The sequence below is a fragment of the Phascolarctos cinereus genome, unplaced genomic scaffold (genome assembly GCF_003287225.1).
Source record: "Phascolarctos cinereus isolate Bilbo 61053 unplaced genomic scaffold, phaCin_HiC Scaffold_9;HRSCAF=440, whole genome shotgun sequence".
Taxonomy (NCBI): domain Eukaryota; kingdom Metazoa; phylum Chordata; class Mammalia; order Diprotodontia; family Phascolarctidae; genus Phascolarctos; species Phascolarctos cinereus.
Window position 1 is genome coordinate 192,743,447 of NW_027556402.1, and position 23,842 is coordinate 192,767,288.

Genomic DNA, 23,842 nt, shown 5'->3' on the forward strand with positions numbered 1-23,842 from the left:
AAATGAGATATTATTTGTAAACCACTTAGCCCAGTACCTAGCACATAGTAGGCACTTTATCAATATGTATTCCCTTTCCAACCACTTGATCCCCATTTACTATGTGATACCTGGCATTTTGCAAAGTGCTGGGGATACAAATACAAGAGAGTTCCTGCCCTCATGAAGCTTACATTCAGCTAAGGGAAGACAGCATGTAAAGAGGAGCTAGAAAGTACGGTAGAGGTGTATCCCCTACCCTGCATGATTTAGAACTAGTGGTAGATTAAGTGGAGACTTGCTTATCACTGAAATAAGGCAATGCTCACAGCTCACCATGAGACTTGATCGTTCCTAAGATGGAATCCAAGTTTCAGTTGGGGAACAAGTAGGAAGGAAATGATGTGTGTGATCTCATAATCTGTAGAAATCACCTCTGTAGGCTTGTTTCTTCAAATATAAAATGAGGGAGAGATTTAGACTAAATTTGTAAGATTGCTTCCAAGTCTAGTGACTTCTGTAAGCATCCTAAATCCTTCAGAATAGCCTTTTATTTTCCAGATGAAGAAACTCAGGATCCAGAGGGGACTAAATGACTTGTCCAAGGTCTCACAATTACAGAGTCAGGACTCCTGATTTCCAGGCTTTCCACTACCCTAGGACTTAACATTTTTTTCTTTCTCCTGCACTGTTATTTGAATTTTTAAAAAATGTGGAGGTATTTTAAAATTTCTCTTATTTTCACTCAGCTGTAATCTAAATAGTAACTGAGAATTGGGAGGAGGGGAACCCAAGAGGAGAAGAGAAAATAAGGTATAATATATAGAGAAGATCCCTGAATGACATTTGTTCTGGTAATGTGAGTCACAGGTGGTATTCTACCATTTGCTGCTTTGAAAGACAGGGCTGGCCTTCTTAAAAAAAATTTCCAATTACATGTAAAAACAATTTTAGCATTATTTAAGAAAAAACTTGTTCGAAATTTTCTCCCTCCCTTCCCTTCCCCCTCACCGAGAAAGCAAACAATTTGGTATAGATTATACATGTGCGGTCATTAAATATATTTCCATATTAGTCATTTTGTAAAAGAAAAAATAGACCCAAAAAAAGTAAAATAGAGAAAGTTTTTTAAAAAATGTGCTTTCACTTACATTCAGACTCTATCAGTTCTTTCTCTGGAGGTATATAGCATTTTTCATCATTAAGTCCTTTGGAATTGTCTTACATTATTGTATTTCTGAGAATGACTAAGTCATTCACAATTAACATCATATAATATTGCTGTTACTGTGTACACTGTTATTCTGGTTCTGCTCACTTCACTTTGCATCAGTTCATTTATAAGTCTTCCCAGGTTTTTTTTTTGCAAGCATTCTTCTAGTCATTTCTTATTTGTTGTTCAGTCATTTTCAACTCTTTGTGACCCCATTTGGGGTCACAGAGATACTGGAGAGGTTTGCCATTAGGTTCTCCAGCTCATTTTACAGGTGGGTAAACTGAGGCAAATATAGTTAAACCAGAATCACACTGCTAGGAAATGTCTGAGGCTGGATTTGAACTCACGAAATGATTCTTCCTGACTCCAGACCCAACACTCTATCCACTGCACCACCTAGCTGTCCTTGTAATTTCTTATAGCACAATAGTATTCTATCAGGGCAGCTAGGTGATACAGTGGATAGAGCACTGGGATAGAGCTACCCTAATAATGATGAAGTTCTTAGGAATTATAAATATCAACTTCCCATATAGGAGTGCAAACTGTTTAACCTTATTTAATCCTTTATGATTTCACTTTCCCATTTATGTTTTATTACTTCTCTTGAGTCTTGGATTTGAAAGTCAAATTTTCTATTCAGCTCTGGTATTTTCATCAGGAATGCTTAAACATTCTCTATTTCATTAAATGTCCATTTCCCCCTGAAGGATTATACTCAGTTTTGCTGGGTAGATGATTTCTTGATTGCAATCCTAGTTCCTTGGCCCTCCAGAATATCATATTCATAGCTCTCCATTCTTTTCATGTAGAAACTGCTAAATCTTGTGTTATCTTGACTGTGGCTCCATGATATTTGAGTTGTTTCTTTCTGGCTGCTTGCAATATTCTCTCCTTGACCTGGGAGCTCTGGAACTTGGCTGTAATATTCCTGGGAGTTTTCCTTTTGGGATCTCTTTCAAAAGGTGATCAATGGTTTCTTTCAATTTCTATTTAACCCTCTGATTTGAGGGTACTATGGCAGTGTTCCCTAAAACTTTCTTGAAATAGGATGTCTAGGCTCTTTTTTGTTTATCATGGCTTTTGGGTCAGTTGTTTTTCCAATAAGATACTTCACATTTTCTTCAACTTTTTCATTCATTTTGTTTTATTGTTTCTTGATGCCTCAATGGAATCATTAGCTTCCACTTGCCCAATCTAATTTTTAAGGAAATATTTTCTTCAGTGAGCCTTTGTCCCTCTTTTTTCCATTTAAGCAGTTCTACTTTTCAAGGAATTCTTTTCTTCAGTGAATGTTTGTGGATCTTTTTTCCATTTGGCCATTTCTGCTTTTTAAGGAGGTCTTCTCCTCAGTGGATTTTTTGCCTCTTTTACCATTTGACCTATTCTGTTTTTGAGGTATTTTTATGTCTCCTTTACCAAGCTGTTGACTTTTTTTTAATGATTATCTTGTATCCCTCTCATTTGTTTTCCCAATTTTTCCTCTACCTCTCTTATTTGATTTTTAAAATCCTTTTTCAGCTCTTCCAGGAATTCTTTTGGGCTGAGACCAAATCACACATTTCTTTAAGGCTTTAAATGTAACTGTTTTTAACGTTGTTTTCCTCTTTTGAGTTTGTGTTTGGATCTTTCCTCTCATCATAGTGTCTTTCTATAGTCAGGTTCTTTTTTGTTGTTTACTTATTTTTACAGCCTAGTTCTTGACTTTTAGCTTTATGTTAAAATTGGACTCTGATTCCAGGATGGAAGGGGCACTGTCCCAATCTTTGGGGTTTTTATGCTGTTTTTGTTCTGTGTTTTCAGAGTTAGTTCTGGGCATCTGTAAGTTTTTAGTTCTTCCATGGTGCTCTCTCAACCTACGCTCTAGTCTGTGAGTGACCACAAGCACTCTTTTCTGCCCTGAATCTATGACCAGGGTCCATGCTCCCCTGTGGCCACACACTCTACTGTGCTACTCCTCCTCCTCACCCTAAGATTGTAACCTGGAATTATGTATGATCAATGTAATAGAGTCATTCTGGGCCTTGCACCGTACTGTGCTCCATTTTCACCTCCGTGAAACAGATCTTTTCTGTCAACCTTCTAAGTTGTCTTGGGCACCCCATCCTTTTGTTGGTTCTGAAGCTCTAGAATTCATTTTGAGACATTCTTTTAGAGTTGTTTAGAGGAAAATTTTAGGAGAGCTCTGGCATGTGACTGCCTTTGCTTTGCCATCTTGGCTCCACCCCTCAGGACCAGTTTTTGACCTGTCAAAATCAGAAAGTAAGAATCAACTTGTTTGATTTATTACATGGCAAAAGATCTCATTTTCTCAGGTGACTTGTAGTTCTAATATTATCTGAATATGGTAGCCTACCAGAAGTTCAATATACTAAAAAAAGACTACTGGTCCTGGAGCCAGATTCAAATCTCACCTCTGACATAGGCTACCTAAGTAACCTTAACCTCTCTGGGGCTCATTTCCTCAACAGTAAAATAAGTAAGTTGGTCTAGACCTCTGAGGTCCCTTTCATCTGTGTATCAATTATGTTAGACACAATAATAATAGGTTCTTTTGAAATATCTTCTTTTGTAGATTATTATTATTCACCCAAAAAAGTACCAACATAAAATATCTTTGTACCAATGATGTCCAAACACTATACTGATAAACTTTACTGTAGTTACAGAAAAAGGCCTTGTTTCATAGAGTTTTAGAGCAAGAATATACATTACAACAAATTAAATGCTAGGTCAGAGCTGAATCAATGTTTCAATCAGTGAGCCAGTCAATGAACATTTATTAAACACCTACTTTGTGCCAGGTACTGTACTAAGCACTAATGATACAAAAAGAGGCACTAGAAAAGCCCTGCCCTCAAGGAGCTTAAATCTTATATCTTAAAATATAAAATGTCAGAATTGGAAGCAGCCTTAGGACACCTTCTAGTCTAACATATTCATATCACAGAAGAGGAAATGGATCTCAGAGAGGAGTTACTGACCCAACAGCACACTTAGTCAATGGCACAGGTAAGACTTGAACCGAGGTTCCCCATCTTCCAATCCAGTCCTCCCACCCATCCCCACTATAAGCCGCTTCATCAGGTAACAAAGACAATGGCTGAGTATTTTCTGTCTTGACTGCAGTGGAGTTTTTAGTCCCCTAACAATTAAAACCTATGTTTTCCCCATTCGGAAGATGGACAATCATTTTCTACTCTGCAGAAACATCACTATCCCCTTGTCAAGGGGGTAGGAGGACAAAAAAGAGGGGCTTTGGGGCAGAGTTCAGAAGTCATTAGATTTTCAAGTTAGAGGACCTGTGGTTTCATCTGTGCACATCCACTGAGTACCCGTGACCCATCATGGGCAAATGACCTTACCCCTTGGAGCCTCATCTGAGGAGGAGGTAGTGATGCTGAAATTGCCCACCTCACAGACTGTGAGGGTCTAGTGAAATCATATGTGTGAAACCACTCTGTACCCTGGAGGGGCTAGTAAGGTAATAGAAAAGGGATTTCAGGCCTTCATTTTGTGATCTACTCAAAGTGCCTCCTATTATTTCAGAGAACGTTCTGAAATTCTTAAAGAAATCCTCCAAACAGGAACAAATTTCAAGTGATTTTATACAAATTAATGATAGCATCATAGGTGGAAGAGACTTCAGAAGCCATTGGATCCAACCTCTCATTTTACATATGAGGAAACTGAGGTATTAAGAGACTTTCCCAGGGTCACATAGCTACTAATATGTGTTTGAGGTAGAATCTGAATCCTGATCCTCCTGACTCCAAGTCTAGTGCCCTGTTCTCTATGAAATATAGTCTCTCAGTTAAAGAATTATATTGGGGGCAGCTAGGTGGCACAGTGGATAGAGCATTGGCCCTGATTGAAGTCAGGAGGACCTGAGTTCAAATCCGGCATCAGCCCAAACACTTGTCACTTACTAGCTATGTGACCATGGGCAAGTCACTTAACCCCAATTGCCTAAAAAAGAAAAAGAGTTATATCCCTTTTAGAAATCAACAGCATCATCAGCCATAGGATCATAGATTTAGTTCTAAAAGGAGCAGTAGTGGTCATCTGGTCCAACCTTTCATTTCATAAATGATGAAACTGAAGCCCAGAGACGCTAAATGAGTTGCCCAGCTCATACAGATGAGAAATGGCAAAACTGGGATTTGAACTCAGGTCCTGGTATGCTAAATTCAATTGCCAGGTTCAGCATTCCTTCCAGTGTGCTCCACTACTCTGATTTATTCAGTCAGTCATTCAAACACGGTCTTCATGAATACTTCTTATATTCGAATCCTGTTCTAGGTCCTGGGAGAGATCAGGAGGAGAATGAGATCCTGACCTCCAGAGCTAATAATAATAACTTATATTGATCTTCTGGGCTAAAGAATGCTTTCACATCCATTATCTGAGGCAGCTATTAGGGTCAGAAAGCTCTCAGCTTCAGTTTTACCTTCTGTGAAATTTGGATCATAATAGAATCAACTTCACAGGGTCATGATGATCAAGATAACATATTATAGTACTTCATAAACCTTATAAATTTCATATATATTTGCATTTATTAATATAAATTAAAATATACCTAGTTAAACAATTAAATTATAATTAAATATTACATGTCAATTTAATATTAATTAATTTGATTAAAATTTGTTTATGCTCATTATAATTACTATTATCTCATGTGATTTTTTTTTTTTGTGAAGCAATTGGGGTTTGAGTGACTTGCCCAGAGCCACACAGCTAATAAGTGTTATGTGTCTGAGGCCAGATTTAAACTCAGGTCCTCCCGATTCCACGGCCAGTGCTCTATCCCACTGTGCCATTTAGCTGCCCCTATTTCATGTGATTTTCATAAGAACTTTGTGAGGTAGGCAGGGCAGAGATTCGTGTCCCCAGAGTTTGTGCTTTGCTGGTATAGGCATTATTCATACTATTACCAGTATTATTTATTACTAATGAAACATAGTTTGCTCTAGAAAAGAGAGACCTGACCTCAAGATCACGGTGACCCCTGGGTTCAAGTACCAGCTCTGCAAAATCCTGGCTGTGTGACTCTAGGCAAGTCGCTTAACCTCTCAGTGTCCCAGGAAACTTTCTAAGAACCATTGCAGATCTGCATTGGTAAAGTGAGTTTACTCACTAGGGATCTCTCGACACTGACAAAATCATAGACTTGGAAAAAATAACAACATTAAAACTTGTATTTATCCATCAGTCAACTTTTATTAAGTGCCTACTATGTTCCAGGCACTTTGCTAAGCCTGTTTAAGTATTCTTATGGCTTACAAGTCAATTTATATAATTCTTACTTGATTCTCCTTCTGAGATGCAGAACACAGTTATTTTTTTCCCTTATTTTCTAGATGAGAAAATGCAGACTAGAGAGGTATGGTATGATGACTTTCCCAAGTCACATAGTAAGTACATGTCCGAGCTAGAGCTCATACCGAGTCCTTCTGACTCCCAACATCGGGCTCTTTCCACTTAAGCCACAGCTGTCTCTGTAAGAACCTCTCTCTCATCTGCTATAGGTACCGGAAAGTGGTATCTAATGTCTGTGAAGGTGGTGTGGACCTGCAGCAGTATGTGTTCCAGCATCAGTGTCCCCTGACAGCCCCCAGAGGATTGCAAGTCAGCATCAAAGGAGAGACAGTTGCTGTGAAGCCAGGAGAGGACGTCACATTGGTGGTCAGACAGGAGCAGGTAAGTGAGCTGTTATGTTCAGCTTTCCTGTGGTGCTCCTGGAGGTTAGAATAATGATGTGGCTCACCTTTGAACTCTGCAATTTTCATAGCAGTCTGGCTGCCAAGAAAGATATGTAAGGACTCTCTAGCAACTGGAGGGTCCAGGTTTTCATTCAAGTGGGACCAAAGTCAAGTCACACCATTTGGCTGAAGATTCAGCTTCTCAATCCCATTCAACAAACATGTATTAACTACCTGCTGTGTGCAAAGCCTTATGGTAGTCACAGATAGACATGGCATAGATCAAAGGATCTACCATTTTAATAGACAGGTACAACATAATGAGCACAATACAAGACAGAATGTGACCACAAGTCCTCCAAGAAAACCTAATGAAAGAGAGCTCAGTTTCAAAGTTATAACAGAGAGGGAGAGAAACCTTCTGGAAGGAGATGAGAATTCTAGGAGGTGAGAATTCTGGGAACACCAGAAATAAGGGCTAATGATAGTTAACCTTTGTCCAGTACTTAATGGTTAAAAAACATTGCATCACGTGACTTTTTCATGCTCATGACACCACTATGAGGTAGGCAATAAAAGTTTTATCACCTCCATTTTACATATGGGGAAATTGAGGCATGGAAAAGTAAAGTCCCTTGTTCAATTAATGGAAGAGGTAGGATGTCAACCCATGCTTTCTGGCTGCAAAGCCAGTGTTCTTTCCACTATATCAAAGAAAGCTGCTTATAAAGGGATACAGAATGGTACAGTAGAAAGAGTACTGGATTTTGAGTCAGATGACCTGGATTCAAATCCTGGACCTGCTGCTTCTTATCTACACAACCCTAGTCAGGTCCACATAATCATTTGGGGTCTCGGTTTCCTCATCTTTAAAAATGATGAAGTTCGACTAAATGCTCTCTCATTTCCCTTCCGTCACCAGATAGCTATCCTGTGATCCTCCAGGACCTGACATCACTTTCATTGTATTAGCATAGATTTTAAGAATCTCTGCACTTCAGAATTAGGGAAGGATGCTAGTAGAGGAGTGAAGACTATATGTTTTATTATATACCTATATTTTTCTCATTTCAAAATAGGTTAACAAGCATTTATTAAGCACCTTCTATGTACCAAACACTGTGCTAAGCAATAGGAATACAAAGAAACGTAAAAAGTCCCTGCTGTTAAGGGCTCCCAGTCTTTTGAGAAAGAAAACATCCACAGTGCCACACACAAACAAGATTTTTTACAGAAGAAATTGAAGAAAATCACAGAGGGAGGGTGCTAGGATTAAGGGGAATCAACAAAGACTACTTGTAGAAGGTGGTGTTTTAGCTGAGATCTGAAGGAAGCAAGAGATGGGGAAGAACAGCATTCCAGGCATGGAACACCACCTCGGAAAATGACATTGGGGAACTGGGAGACGGAGCATCTTGTTTGAAGTATATTAAGGAGGCTAGAGTTTGGCCAGTTTTGTTTCAGATACAGCTTATATTGAGAGGGAAAGGGACCCTATATTCATAATAACATAGTAGATCTTCTCCATTGAGAAGCAAGATGTTATAGCCAGCCTTGGAGCCAGGAAGACCTGAGTTAAGTTCTACCTTGACACGGACTCACTGTATGACCATGGGTAAGTCACATGACATCTCAGAGACCTAGGCAAAAACTATAAGTGGCAGAGATGATGCTGACCTGCATTGGTGGAGAGAGTTTCCTGACATGGGAGTTCATTATGCAAACTGAAACCACAGGTCCAATCTCTATCCCTCTCCCTACTTCCTGATTACTCTGATGTTGCTGGAGGGAAATGGAAGGGTTATTCTCTCATTCTCTATTGACATGTTCAGTTCCTTTCATTCTTCATCATTCTGATTCTATTAAGGAACAGGCATAACCTGCTTTCAGGGGTATTGAGTCTATATTTTGAATGAACTGGTACTTTTATTCCTCGGCTTCCAAATACTCTGGAGTCCCACCTATCACTTTCTTTGCCGTGGGCAGCTGCCAAAAGATATCTCTGGCTTATAATGATAAAAGAGAAAGATTTCCATAATGTAATGGAAACACTTAATTTCTAGTCAGGAGACCCCACTTTCAATGCCAACTCTACAACTGGCAATCTGTGTGATCTTTGGCCAGTCATTTCACCTCAAAGGATCTCAGATTGAGAGGGACTTTAAAGGATACAGAGTCCAGCTCATCCCTGAAGATGAGTCTTCTCTACTCTGCTTCGACAAGTGGTTAACCATCCTTAACAACTCAGGTGATAAGGTTCTTCCTACCTCCTAAGGCATTAATTGACATTCCACTCCTGAAGAGTTCTCATTATTAAGTTTTCCCTTGCATTTATAACGATAATGTTTAAAATTAATTTAATTGAAACTTAATGATAGCATTTAAATAGTGTTTTAAGGTTCACAAAATGCATTGTATGTGTTGTCATTTGGTCCTCACAAAAACCCTATGTGTGTGTGGGGGAGTGCTATTATCATTCCCATTTTACAGATGAGGAAACTAAGGCCCAGAGGGTGAACACAGTTACTCAGGATCACACTAAATCTAGTGTCTGAAGCAGGATTTGAAGGCAGATCTTCCTGAAGTCTGTACACTGTGTGACCTGACCGCCCAAATGAATTCTGCTTAGCCACAGACTGTAGACCTAGAAATAATGGGTGAGAAGTATGGATAGACAGATTTCAGCTCAATATTAAGTGGTTTCCAGCAACCAACACTGTACAAAAAAGAAATTAGGGTGCCTCTGTAAATATAACAAGTACCCTATCACTGGAGACCTTCTAGTGGGTGCTAGATGAGTGCTTATCAGGTATCACATAGAGGACATTTGTTTTTTATAAAGTGGTTGCACTAGATCTCAGAGCCCTCTTCCAGTGTCAGCATTCTGTGTTTCCTTCTCTAATTTCCTTTGATCCCAAGTCTACCATGTTAGGATTCTCTGGAAGCATCTCCAACATTATCTGACACCACAGGCTATGTTCAGTTACTGCATCTTCTTTAAGACCAGTCATGTCCCTAGAATTATCAGGGAGCTCCCTAACAGCCTCCAGGTCTTAGTGTGAGAAGAAGGACTTGCCTATCCCATGCTAGATAATAAACTTTTTCCATTGATTTTTGCCTCTTGCATCAAGCGGAGAAAAGAAACGTACAAGAAACACAACAATTTGCTGCCACCTATAGACTGGAATGAATATCAGACATGCCTTGGCATTCCCACAAGAGAAAATGAAGGGAGATTTGAAGCTGAAACTCATGGGCTTCTAAGAGGGTTTGAACTTGAAGAGTGACTTTGCTCACAGTGCAGGAATGACCCTTGACCTACCCTCCCTCTGGTTCTTCTGCATGTTGGCACCACTGCCTAAAGTAAGAAAAGAAATGTGCCCTTGCATGTAGTGAAATCATCCTGAAGCTACCAAGTGCCCATGTTTCTTGTGACAGGGAGGATACAGACAAATTGCAGGAGGGAGAATCTGGATAAACAAGGAACCTAAAAAATCCACTGTTGAATAGTAGCGAGTAGATTTTGTTAGTTCTTATTATCACTGATGATAATAATAAATTATATTTATGTGGGTCTTTGAGGTTCGCAAACTATATACATACACTGAATCATTTGAATCTTGTAGAGAACCAAAGATTCCAGGAAGCATAAGGGAGAAGGGGAAACTTTTCAGGATTGGGAGAAGGTGCAGTGGTGAAAGAGAGAGAGAAAAGATGGCCCATGCAAAGTCATAGGAACAGGAGCTGGATTGTGGTGTATGAGGAAATTATGGCCACTGTCTGATCCATCCACACTTGTCTACTCACTATCTCTCTCACGACACTCCATACCCCACCTTTGTGCATTTGTACTGGCTGCCCCTCCTGTCTAGAGAGAGATGTAACACGTAGAGAGCTAAGTATGTACATTGATCATTGGAAGAGGAAGAAGAGAGTATTAACTGAGTTTGTTGGGGATAGATCAGGAAAAGTATCCAAAAAGAGTGAAGAAGGAATACATTCCAGGCAGAGGGGACAAAATATGGGGAAGCAAAATATGGGGTAATGGGGAAGTCATAGAAATTGATGGAGTGAGGATGGTGTTGGTCAGATTTATAATTTCAGAAAATCACCTTGACAGCAGAGTGGAATATGAATTAGTGGAGAGAGAAAGGGAGGGAAGAAGGAAGGAAGGAAGGAACGAAGGAAGGAAGGAAGGAAGGAAGGAAGGAAGGAAGGAAGGAAGGAAGACAATATGTATTAATTAAACACCTGTGCTAAGCACTTTACAAATTTTACCTCATTTGATCATCACAACAACCCTAGAAAGTAGGTACTACCATTATCCTCATTTTTCAGTTGAGGAAACTGAGGAGGCAGACAAGTGACTTGCCCAGGGTCTTACAGCAACTATGTGCCTGAAACCAAATCTGAATTCAGGGCTTCCTGACTCCAGGTCCAGTACTCTAACCACTGCGCCATCTAGTTGCCTTTAATGCTATCGATGATAAGGATTTGAGCTACAATGGTGGCAGCAAGAGTAGATGGAGAAGTGGATGGGGGAGAGAAAGCCTTGGGAAGTAGAAATGACAAGGTATGACAATTGTTGGTATATGGAGTAAAAGAGTGAGGTTTGGTACCAAAATGGTGAACCAATGTGACAGAAGAATGGGCAGTGGTTCAAGAGAATAGATGGTTTCAGTAGAAAGAGGTTAAGTTCTGAAGAAGGAAGAATTGGGGGGGGGGAACCATTATTCTACGTTAGCTCTCTATCTCCACCACCATGCTGCCTTGACAATACATCTAATACAATTGTCTAACCACAATTGAATGAATGTTGCCCTTTAATTAGTTATCTGTTACTTGGCGATTATATTAAAGCAAGAGAATGGAGAAATAGTACAAAATTGGAACTAGGGGTCAAGAGAATTGGCTTCTAGTCCCACCTCCCGGACTAACCAGTTATCTTACTTTGGCCAGGCTGCTTTCCCATTCTGGACCTCATTTCCTTGTCTGTAGAACAAAGGAATTGAACAATGTAATCTCTAAGGACCCTTGTGGTTCTAATGTTCTTTGTTCTAATCTAATATCCTTTCCAGCTCAGACAGTTTCCTGTGTTGTAAAGTCCTTCCCAACTCTTCATATCTGTTCTAAGGGCCCTTCCAGCTCTAACATTCTACGAATGAAAACAAGAATAAAGTAGCAACATGGACATTCAAGGGCTATTTTAATGTTATATTATTACCATTTGGTCTAGCTGTGTAGGCACACTGGGAAAAATAAGTATTCCTCCACCCTGAAAAGTTGTATAAGTTACTGATTCCTTCACTCAATTTCCCCCATCTGTATATGGATAATATGGTTATTTAAAGTATAATGTTCACGGCAGGGAAGTATATGAGGCAGTAAACATCTTTTGTGGGTGATTAAATGCCGAAGCCGAGATGAGCTTTTGATAAGTGTGGAAGCTCTTTATTGCAATCTACCTCTATGTGCTGGGTATTGTTGCTACTATTGTGTACGACGAGATAAAAGGAAGCTCAACAAACCGTGGCAGTATAAAGGAAAAAGAATAATGTTTTTCTTTCTTTATGGTAGAGGGTTTAGAAGGCTCTGTGATGTTTTCTCAATGTATTATTGCAAAAATCCTCTAGTAGATATGCCACGAACTAAGTGCCAGAATGACGTGGTAAAGAGAGCACTGGTTTTATTGTCTGTGTGACCAAGGGCAGGTCACTTCCTCTCACTGATCTTCAGTTTCCTTACTTATGTTGATGTTGTTCAATCATGTCCAACTCTTAGGACACCATTTGGGGTATTCTTGGCAAAGATTCTAGAGTGTGATGTCATTTCCTTCTCCAGCTCATTTTACAGATGAGGAAACTGAGGCATACAGGGATAAGTGACTTGCCCAGGGTCACACAGCTAGGAAGCATCTGAGGCCAGATTTGAACTCACAAAAATAGGCCCCATACTCTATCCACTGTGCTACATAGCTGCCTCTCCTTATCTATAAAATGGTGATAATATTAGTGCTAGCTAACCCACAGGGTTGTTGTGGGAATCAAAGATCATGTATATATAAATCACCTTGTAATAATAAAGTCACAGAAATATGAGCTAGTATGATTCTTATCCATGCATTTGAGTTCTTATTCTGAGGCATTAAAGAATCTGATTGAGACTGAAAGAAACCAGAGGGTGCATCTAAAAGGAAAGAGCCTTTATTAGGGATCCAAATAGGTTTGGAGACAGCCCAAATCCTAGTTGGGGGAAATAATACAATTCAATCCAATCCAGCAAATATTCCCTGAGTGCCTAGTGTGTGGAAGGCCTATGCTCAGTTTCTGGGTCTTTGTCCTTAAGAAACTCACAATTTAAAGGACATTGTGCATAGGAGTTAAATAAGATACAGCTTAACAAAACAGTGCAGAGTCCATAAAAGCACCAACGAAAGGCTTTGATACTCAATAGGGGAGAAGGATGAATCAGGCACTATTTCATGCAAGAGGAGGCATTTCAGATGGACATTAGTGGATGGGTCAGATGGCCATAGGAGGAGTTGGAGGGAGAAGAAGAGAATGGTTTGACAAAAGGTGTGAGCCAGGAAAACCAGGACAAATGAGTGGAATTCTACTAGGCTATATTTCCTCAAATTCTAAATTGTTTCTGATTTTTCTTTCCTAGGGGGATGTCCTAAATACGAAGTACCTGGTAGACCTTGGTGATGGTTTTAAGGCTGTCTATGTCAATCTCACTGTGACAGGGGAACCTATCCGGCACCGCTATGAGAGTCCAGGCATTTACCGTGTCTTTGTCAAAGCAGAGAACGCTGCTGGGCATGAGGAAGCTGTGTTGTTCGTTCAAGTAAATTGTAAGTTGGCTTTTTCATCTTTAAGGTTGTTTTTCTATTGTTGCTGTTCAGTCATCTTGGTCTTGGCCAATTCTTCATGACTCCCATATGGAGTTTCCTTGGCAAAGATACTGGAGTGGTTTGCCACTTCCTTCTGCTCATTTTATAGATAAGGAAACTGAGGCAAACAGGGTTGTGACTTGCCTAGGGTCACACAGCTAGTAAATGTCTGAGGCCAGATAAGAACTCAGTTCTTCCTGACTCTAGGCCCCATGTTCTAGCCACTGAGTCACCCAGATGCTCCAGATTTCCTGATGCTTTCATTCAAATCCTGCCTCAGACACTTACTAGCAGTATTACTTCAGGCAGGTCCCTTAACCTCTCCCAGCTTCAGTTTTATCATTTGTAAAATGTGGATAATAGTAGCACTGACCACATTGAGGTATTATGAAGATCAAATGAGTAATACATAAAGCTCTTTGTGAACCTTCTATCACAATACAAATACTAATTGTTTTTGTTGGTGATGATGATGATGATGATGATGACAGTGAAAATGATGATGATGCCAACTATAGGATAAGCTCAGTGCTTTGAGGAAACATGCACCCCTTCTCCTTGGTACCATGCTTTTTCTACCATGAAAGCAAATATCCCTCAGCATATTTACCATGTTGCTCTGAATATAGGCATGCTTTGTGCTCAAGTCTGACTTGCAGAAAATCTGAGCATGGCATTTAATTAGTGTTATGTGCATGATTATATAAATAGACACAAAATATATGTTGCAGTGTTATTTGTGTATTATATGTGGGTGTACCAGTGTATGTAGCAGGGACATGTTCATTTTGGAAATACATCCCCCACAAATCTTAGAAGAGAGCAACAGGTGCTGACTGTACCCTAGCATGTGCTCTGGTTAGATGGGAGCATCTTCAGCATACCTGACAGGAGCATGGGCAGGAACATTGGCAAGGGTCACAAGATACGCAGTAACTTCCTGATTCCATTCAAGTTTTCTCCTCTGTCTCTTTTGACACATTACTCAAATCTCCCCTGTCCTATCTCTGTTGCAAGTCCTCACCCCCAGCCTTTCACTAGCTATACTGCTTCCATTCAACCAGATTCTGCGTTGATCCATCATCTACTATACTCCACAAAAATTGGTGAGGGGCAGAGTGCCCAAGGAGGACATATTGCTCATCTATCTATCTTTTCAGAAAGATGCCATTAAAACAATGAAATAGATTTGAGGTGGCCCATATTTGGATCAGCATGGTAGTTTGAAAGCTTACCTCCTGCAAAAGTCTGCCATGTATTGAAATCTTAAGGAGGTAATGTGGTATAGTGGAAAGAGCACTATATTTTCAGTCAGAAGGTCTGAGTTCAAATCCAGATTCTGCCTGAGTGACAAGCTATTTCAACTACCTGGGGTTCAATTTCTTCAATTCTAAAATATAGGGATTGGGTTAAATGAACTCATAGATTGCTTCCAAATCTATTATCCTACAAAGTTGTGTGAGCTGACATTGCTGATAAGAGTATAGTAGATGTCATGAACTAAAAAGGAAATGAGAACATTCTTTGACCATAGGTTTGAGATTCTTGATTTCTTTTTAGATCTTTAGCTGTTCCAAGGAAATTGTGCATTGGTTGATTGTAAATCTTGTAGGTTACATTCAGGCCTTGTAGATTATTGGCCAGATGATTTCCTATGGAAACATGTGTTTTCATTGATCAGAGGCCAGCTGTGTTTAGCATAGGTTTTAGCATAGGAGGATCCCCATTGGAACTGCCAGCAGAACTTCCTTGTTTCACCAGCAAGACAGAAAGCCTACTGTCCTTACCACTTAATCTGTAAGGCCAAATCCCCAGGCATCCTTCTGGCCCAAGAATGCTGCAATTCTAGCCAAATTTTCAAATACATTTGGATACTGAACCCTGAATTCTGATAACTTCATTAGCTTGGTGCACTTTGTAGGAAGAGACAGCATCAGTGCAGCAAATCGCTCCACTGTTGTTGTCTGGCAAGTTTACAGAAATAGAATAAAACACATTAATGGAAGTGATAGATAAATGTTCTGACTGAGTAAAGCAAGCTCATTTCAATTCAATACATATTTACTAAGTTCTTCCTATGTGCTGGCCCTGCACTCAGAACTGGAAAAGAAATAATATGAAAATGCCACAGCCCATGACTACAAAGACCTTAAAGTCTAACACTGAGGATGCAAAAGTGAAAAAGAGAAGTATAATTCAAGTCAGTAGATGATCAGGACAAAGGAGAGCTCCAGACAAATTGCTCTGAGCAAATGTGAGGTTGGAGGCATAATATTTAGTGGACGGGGGAGAATCAAGGAAGCCTTCAGAAGATCACACCTAAACTGAGACTCAAAGGAATGAATTCTAGGCATGGGGGATGGTCTATGCATATTTCAAAGTTAGAGAAGCTGGGACAAGTCAGGGAACAGCTAATGGTTCCTTTAGCTTAAAGGAACTAGTTAGGTGTGGAGAAGAGTTGTTAAAAAAAAAAAAAAGGTTGGAAAAGTATATTGGGGCCAAATTGTGGAGTGTCTTTATTAGGAGGCAAAGGAGTTTTGCTTCATTTCGTTTTCTTGTCTGTCAACAGCAGGAATCCACTGAAAGGTTTTCATTTGAAAGTGAGAAGCCCATATTTGATCTGTTTTCTTGGCTATACTCAACACTATGCTCTTAATGGAAATCACATCTATGCCAAAAAATGTTAATCCAGTGGTCTGTAAGTGAGTAGAGAAGTGTACATCTAGATTATACATTATTCAGGGTGAGAAATAACAGCTCTGGAAGTTGCCATTCATTGTGCAAGGAACTGAGAACTAGTACAAAGCATGACCAGAGGTCATTACATAATTAACAAGGTCACGGAGCTGGTAAGTTGATTGGAGCAAGAATGTTTGCTTTATTTGCCACAACAGTGTGACACATACATGTACATATGTGCATGTACCTACATGTGTATGTGTGCATACATGTGTAGTGAATATGTGCATAATATATTAATGTGTGTGCATGTGTGTATTCACTGTGTATGTGCATATGTGTGTGCATATAATAGTAATATATAATTATTCATATATAATACCTATCTTATATGTATTTACATGTAATATATATCCAAAATGAGTATTATATACATGTGTAAAATCAAGAGAATCTACACAGAATTATATACTATGGCGAATTGACGTGGAAAATAGCACCAAAACCCATCAGTCAGAAAAACATTAAACTCCTCTGGAAGCTTTGGAGACAGCTACTCTTTTCCCTCTTATAAACATGTCAGAGCACAGCAACTCAGTAAAAACAAAAGAAATAAGTGGTACCATGGACAGTGCTTGAGGAAACCCTTTCCCAGAGAAAGGGAACCAGATGCAAAGAGGCTTTAATACTATGAACAACTCACAAATACAAAGCACTTTCTAGTTTAGAAAGCATTTTCCTTACAATATATCTGTGAGGTAAATAGTGTTATTCTTTCCATTTTGTAGAGAAGAAGATTGAGGCCCCCAGGGAGGCAAAGGGAGGCAGGAAGCAACCTTTTCAAGGTCAAACAACTAATTATCCAACATTTGTTGAAGTCAAAACTCAAAACCCCCTCTTTTCAGATCAAGCCTGGCATTCTTTTCACTTTATTATGCCTTTACGAAGCCAGTTAAGAGCTATCATTTTTAAGAGAAGGAATGTCTTTCTTCATCTCACCATGGCAGGATGGTCTAGTGAAAAGAATGCTGGGCTTAGACTTAGGAAGTTATTGTTCAGTCATTTCAGTTGTGTCCAACACTTTTTGACCCCATTTGGGGATTTTCTTGGCAAAGATACTGGATTAGTTTGCCATTTCCTTCTCCAGCTCCTTTTGAAGATGAAGAAACTGAGGCAAACAGGGTTAAATGACTTGCTCAGGGTCACACACTAGTAAGTATCTAAATCCAGATTTGAACTCAGGTCTTCCTGACTCCAAGCCCAGTGCTCTATCCACTGACTTGTATTCAAAGCCTGTCTTTGGTATTCATTAGTTAATTAATGAATCTCTGTATAAGTCACAAACTCTGTGTCACTCAAGCATCTTCCAAAGACTTATTCACTAAGTCATAGAAGAGTTACAATATGCATTAGTAGAAGTCTCAACACCAAGAGTTCCCCAAGCTGACAGAACCCTAGATTCTTTCTGTATCCATTTATCTCAATCCTTAGCTGCTACCCTTCAACTATAATAGGGCTCATTTTCTTACTAGAGGATAAAATTCATTTTATTACATTTAAAAACACTCTTAGTTATATCTGAGCCTCTATTTCCTCTTATATAAAATTAGGATAATAACTCTCACCCTACTTACCCCACAGGACTATTGTGAGGAAAAAAAAAATAAGGTGTTGTATACAAAGCACTTTGCAATCATAAAGCAGTACATAAACACGAACTATTGTTATTCTTCTGTAAAGCAACTTTAATTTATTAAATCAATTAAAGTTAAATTACTGAAAGTCTATCCTGCATATTGTTTTCCCTACAAAATATTTATGAGGTATCAGAGAACGCATTGCAGAGCCATGTAGGATGTATGCCAATGGTAACAATAATCACCACTGGCACTTGCATATCAGATGCAGGTTTGCACAATATGTTGTGTGCAGGCTCTCATTTGTTCCTCATATTTCAGTGAGGTAACCACCATGCATATTATCTTCACCCTGTTATAGACGAAGCAATTAAGTCTCAGAAAGGCTAAGCAGTGTGCCCAAGGGCACACAGCTAGTAAATACCAGAGGGCAGACTTCTTCAGTGCTTTCTCCACTACACCATACCTATACTGCCCAATTAAGACCCATCTGTGAAAGACTACAAAAGTGATGAGTTCCAAAAAAGGGGACCTGATAATAACAACAACTAGAGTTTTCTATAGAAATAAAAGGGACCTACTTTGGTAGACTTAATATCGTGGAATCCAACTGATGTTTAAACTTCTACGAATAAAAGGGGGAAGTTACAAAGAAGTAGATCTCAGTTCAACGTGTACATGAAATGGGTTGCCTCAGGAGGTAGTGAGCTCCCTGACACTAAAGGTTTTTAAGGTGGATGTCCACTTGTTGGAGATGTTGTGTAGGGGGAAGCTCCTGTTTCATGTTGGGGATGGACATTGATTTCTGAAGCCATTTCCTACTCCAAGATTCTAGGATCCTCCATCCATCATGGGAAAGGAATGACCTTGTTTAAAGAGCAGATTTTAAAAGTAATCATGTGATTTAGAGTAAGAGGAGGTCTTGGTGGAGTCCCTTCACTTAACATAGGAGGACTCAGGGTGGTTTGCCCATGGTCACACAGGCATGAGATAGCAGAGAGCCAGAATTAACGCCAATCGTTTTCCCACTAAAACACACTGCCTCATAGCAGTAACATTGCTACATGGCTCAGACTCCATGTGGCCCTAGTTGAACACAAAAATCATTTTTTCCTTTTTTTAAAGAAAATTCTGTGATCTTTGTTTAACTGGAGAAATGACACCTCCTAGAGGTACCTATAGCCTTTCCATTGGTGCATTCTGGGAAAAGACCTGATGCAAGCTAGTCCCTTTGCTGAGAGAACATGGTATAGAGCAGGAGGAAGGACAATAGGGCTCCATAAATTGACTCTTTGACTAATGACATTTTTTTTTATAACTCTCCCCAGCTCCTCTACGGGCCTTACACCTCGAAGTGGTTCCTGTCATTGGAGTGAACCAGGAAGTCAACCTCACTGCCATTCTGCTACCCCAGAACCCCAATCTAACAGTCTTCTACTGGTGGATAGGAAACAACTTGCAGGTATACCTTGAGCTTCTTTTGGTCAGTTTACAAACACCCCTGCTCTGGGTGCTATGAAGATAGTTACAGAGACATCAGAGACAAAGATACCTGATCTTAAAGGTCATATAGGTGCATGAGAAAATGAGCTATTTATAGGTGAAAATATCAGCCACAATTCATAATGATCCATGATGCAATCAAATAAGGGTTAGAGATAGTAAATGATGTAGATCAGAAGGGGAAGGAAAAGAGAAGAGAATAAGTGTGTGTGTGTGTGTGTGTGTGTGTGTGTGTGTGTATTATGTATGTATGTATGTATGTATGTATGTATGTATGTATGTATGTATGTACTAGGCTCTATGAAGCACTTTTTACAAATATTATCTTATTTGGTGCTCACAACAGCCCTGTGAGGTAGATACCATTAATATAGTACAAGCAGAGGTTAAGTGACTTGTCCAAGATTGTATGGCTACTAAGTATGTGAGGCAAGGTCTGAACTCCGGTTTTCCTCACTCAAGGCACAGTGTTCTATCCATTATGCCACCAAGCTGAGCAGAAGAATGGGAAATGCCTGTGGTCTAGAATGGTCAAGGGAGGCTTCCTGGAGGAGGTGGGGTTTCAAGGTGGCCTGTGAAATGAGTAAGAACCAGAAAGGCAGAGAACAAAATAGAGGACATTCCTGGCAGAGAGGGAGGAAAGTATGAAGTCTGCTGGGGATGGAGGTGGGGGTGTGGAGTCAGGGTGGGGAGTCAGTGAGGAGAGAATTCATATAATTGTAAAGGAATAGTGAGTAATAAGGCTCAAAAAGAAGGGTAAGGCCTGATCACGGAGGGCCTTGAATGCCAAGTTAAGGAGTTCAGCTTTTTGGCTGTGGGCAGGTGCCAATGAAGGTTTTTTTTAATAACAGTGTGATGAAGTCAGACCTGTGCTTAAAGAAGATTAATTTGATAACTCTGTAAAATATTGATAACAGAGGTGAGAGACTAGAGGCAGGGTGTCCAAGTGGGATGAGGCATCCTTTGAGATTATTAATCAATATTTCCTTCTTGGTTTGAAGGGAAGAGTATAATACCTTCTTAAATCCAATGAACTCCACCATCCATCGAGTCATTATCATCATCATCATCACAATCACCACTGACATTTACATGAAATTTTAAAGTCTTCAGTGTGCTTTGCATAAATTACTTCAATTAATCCTCCCAACAAATCTGTGAGATAGCTATTGCTATTCCATAACATGGATATAGAAACAGAGCATCAGAAATGCTAAGTTATCATCCATGGTCACAGAGCTAATTAGTCCCAGAACCCGCATTTGTAATCATGTCTCCGGACTCCAAATCCAGAGCACTCTCCAAACAGCACTTTTCAGATGGTTAGACCATGCAATCACATCTTGTTAGAGCTGAAAGGGGACTAAAAGATCACTTATTTCTTATCTCTTATTTTCAGCTGAGGAAACTGAGGCATACTTATTCTTTGAGCAAGTGACTTATCTGTGGTTACGCAAGATAGAAATAGTAGAGTCAAAATCATGATAGATCTAGAAAGGGAAGGGACCTTAGAGGCGTCGAATCCAACCCACATATTTTAGAGTTGAGAAAACTGAGATCCAGGGAGGCTATGTCATTTTACCCAAGGTCACATAGTCTTCTGACTTGAAATTCAATGCTTTTAGTTGCAAGGCATCTCTTAGGTCATCTAATCCAACTTAGCATGTGAATTGTGATCCTTCATGAAGGACCCAGAAGTGAGGTAGGTAGAATGTCACAATGCCAATAGGCTTGAATGTTCTGGGTGTTACCAAGGAATAGCATCTTCCTATTGAAGAGTCATACACAGGGCAGCAGACAGATTATAAAATCATTGCCTCTTGGTCTTAGGAGGGTCTCAGCTGCTGGGATCTGCTATGTAGGGAGCTGTTGTTCAGGTTAGAACAACATCATACTATGGACCTACCAAGAAATACTTCATCCTCTATTACAAATTTCAGGGACACCTAACTTATCACACATGTGGAAGGGGAAAAAGAAGAGGAAAAAATAATAACACTTATTCATGTTCATTTCTCAGATTTGCTAATCAGGTGACAGAGCTCAAAGGGACCTTGGAAATAAGTATAGAATGTCACAATTGGAATGGGACCTTAGAAACAAACATGGAAAGAGAGAGCTAAAAGAACCCTTAGAATACAAACTATGACATGCTACAACTGAAATGGAACTTTGAACAGAGACTGACAGAAATAGAAGGAACTTTACAGCATAGAAAGTGAATAGTTAGAAGAACTTCAGATACCATCTCATCCATGTTCTCTAATCAACAAGCATTTATCAAACACCTACTGTGTACCAGGCACTGTGCTAAGTGCTGGCTCACTAGGATCTGGCACAGTTCTATCCTTCTGGAGTCTAGGTCCTAAGATCCCATCCAGCTGTAATGGTCTGTGTTCCATGTTCTAAGGTTCCTCCTGGCTCTGATGGTCTTGTGATTTTTATGATTCAGCCCTGAATAACAATGGTCCTTCTTTTCTTTTTCAGCCCCTTCTTTCTCTGGATAACATTCTTGTCACGCGATTTTCAGAAACAGGTGAAGTCCGAGTGACTGTTCAAGCCTCCTGTGGGAATTCCATGCTCCAGGACTCCAAAGTTATCAGGGTTTTAGGTGAGTTGGTTTCCATTTTTCCTGCCTTTTATGTGTCCCACAACCCCAACCCCTTTCTAAACCTGCAAACATTATTATGATCCTTAGAGGCAGCTGGTGGTGCAGAGAATAGAATGCTAGAAAGTCAAAAAGACCTGAGTTCAAATCCAACCTCCAATATCTACTAGCTGTGTGACCTTGAGCAAGTCACTTAAGCTCTGCTTGCCTCACTTTCTCATCTGTAAAGGATGATAATAATAGCTTCTACTTCCCAAGGTTGTTGTGAGAATTGAGTTCATAATTGTAAAGTACTTAGCACAGCACTGGCACATAGTAAGCACTATACAAATATTAGTTAATTATTATCATTAGTTATGCATAAACACATAAGTGTAAGATGTCACACATGGCAAAGGAAGAGTGTAATCAAGAGACCTGAGTTCAAATTCTTCCTCTAACACTTTTTAGCTGTTGTGACCATGGGCAAATCACTGCTTCTCAAAGCCTCAAATTCTTCATCTTTAAAATTAACCAGTGAACACTTATTAATCACAACTTTGATTCCATTGTTTTCCTCCCAACAACCCTGTGAGATGAATAGAGCACATCTCATCCTCTTTGTTTTACAGAGAAAGAAACTGACACTCTGAAATATTAAATGGCCAAAGAGTGCAGAGCTGGTCAATGACACAATTGCTCCCAGAACCCAGGTCTGCTGATTTTAAACACAGTATAATTTCCACAAAAGCATTCTCCTCATCTATTTTCAACCTAAAGTTTATTCCAAGTGTCAAAATTAGTGGATCATAGCACCAAAAAATTGGGGTTCACTTCTAATACTTCCTCTAGGGCCACTCTGAGTCTCTCCAGCAATGATGATAGACTTCCCAGGTTGCTGTAAGAAAAGTGCTGTGTGAATGTGGAAGTGACTGTCATTATCATTAATCGTAACTTTTGGGGTCTTAGTCTCCTCATTTGAAAGTATATCATCATCATCATCATTATCATTATTTATGTTGGACATTTGTAGTATATATTTCTTCAATTTGCTTAATGTGTCAGTGATTATGAATAGCAGTAAATGGATGGATTGAGATGATTAGCAAGGTATCTGAGGACATGTATTAAATCCTCCCCCTGGCACTTCTTATCTATGTAACCTTGGACAAGTATGTCAACTCAACGGGTCAAACTCAGCAATCTTTCAACTCTAAATCTATGCTCTTAGTAGTCTGTGATCCTTAGATTCTCTCCTGGTATATAACCACACAATAATAATCACATTGGAACACTTGGGAATATTGCTTCATTTGGAGACAGATCATCTAACCTCATCAGAAAGCCCTTCCCATCCTCCCGGTAAATACTTGGTTTTTTTTCCAAGTTACTCAAACTTTCTAGATCAGTTTCCTCATCTGTAAAATGGAACTAATAACATCTGCCCCACTTGCCTCAGATAATTTTTCATGAAGATTATATGAGAGAATGCACGTGAAAGTGCTTTGGAGAGGTTAGGAAACATGGACCCAGTGGGAAGGGCATTGTACCTGTAATCAATCGACCTATATTCAAGTCCCAAATCCTGATACTTACTGTCCTTGGGCAAGAGTCTTTCCCCTCCTGGGACCCCTGTTTCTT

At 39.6% G+C, this 23,842-nt stretch overlaps 1 protein-coding gene across 5 annotated transcripts in view; it reads left to right on the top strand.

Annotated features, from left to right (window-relative positions):
* Positions 1-23,842, top strand: part of SORCS2 (sortilin related VPS10 domain containing receptor 2) — a 1,236,053-nt gene that overhangs the window by 1,166,879 nt on the left and 45,332 nt on the right. For all 5 annotated transcript variants that reach the window (XM_020992124.2, XM_020992120.2, XM_020992121.2 and 2 more), the window contains exons 18-21: positions 6,730-6,901; positions 13,570-13,756; positions 19,440-19,573; positions 22,102-22,225. In XM_020992124.2, the coding sequence (XP_020847783.1) occupies positions 6,730-6,901; positions 13,570-13,756; positions 19,440-19,573; positions 22,102-22,225 (617 nt within the window). The remainder of the gene's footprint in view (positions 1-6,729; positions 6,902-13,569; positions 13,757-19,439; positions 19,574-22,101; positions 22,226-23,842) is intronic.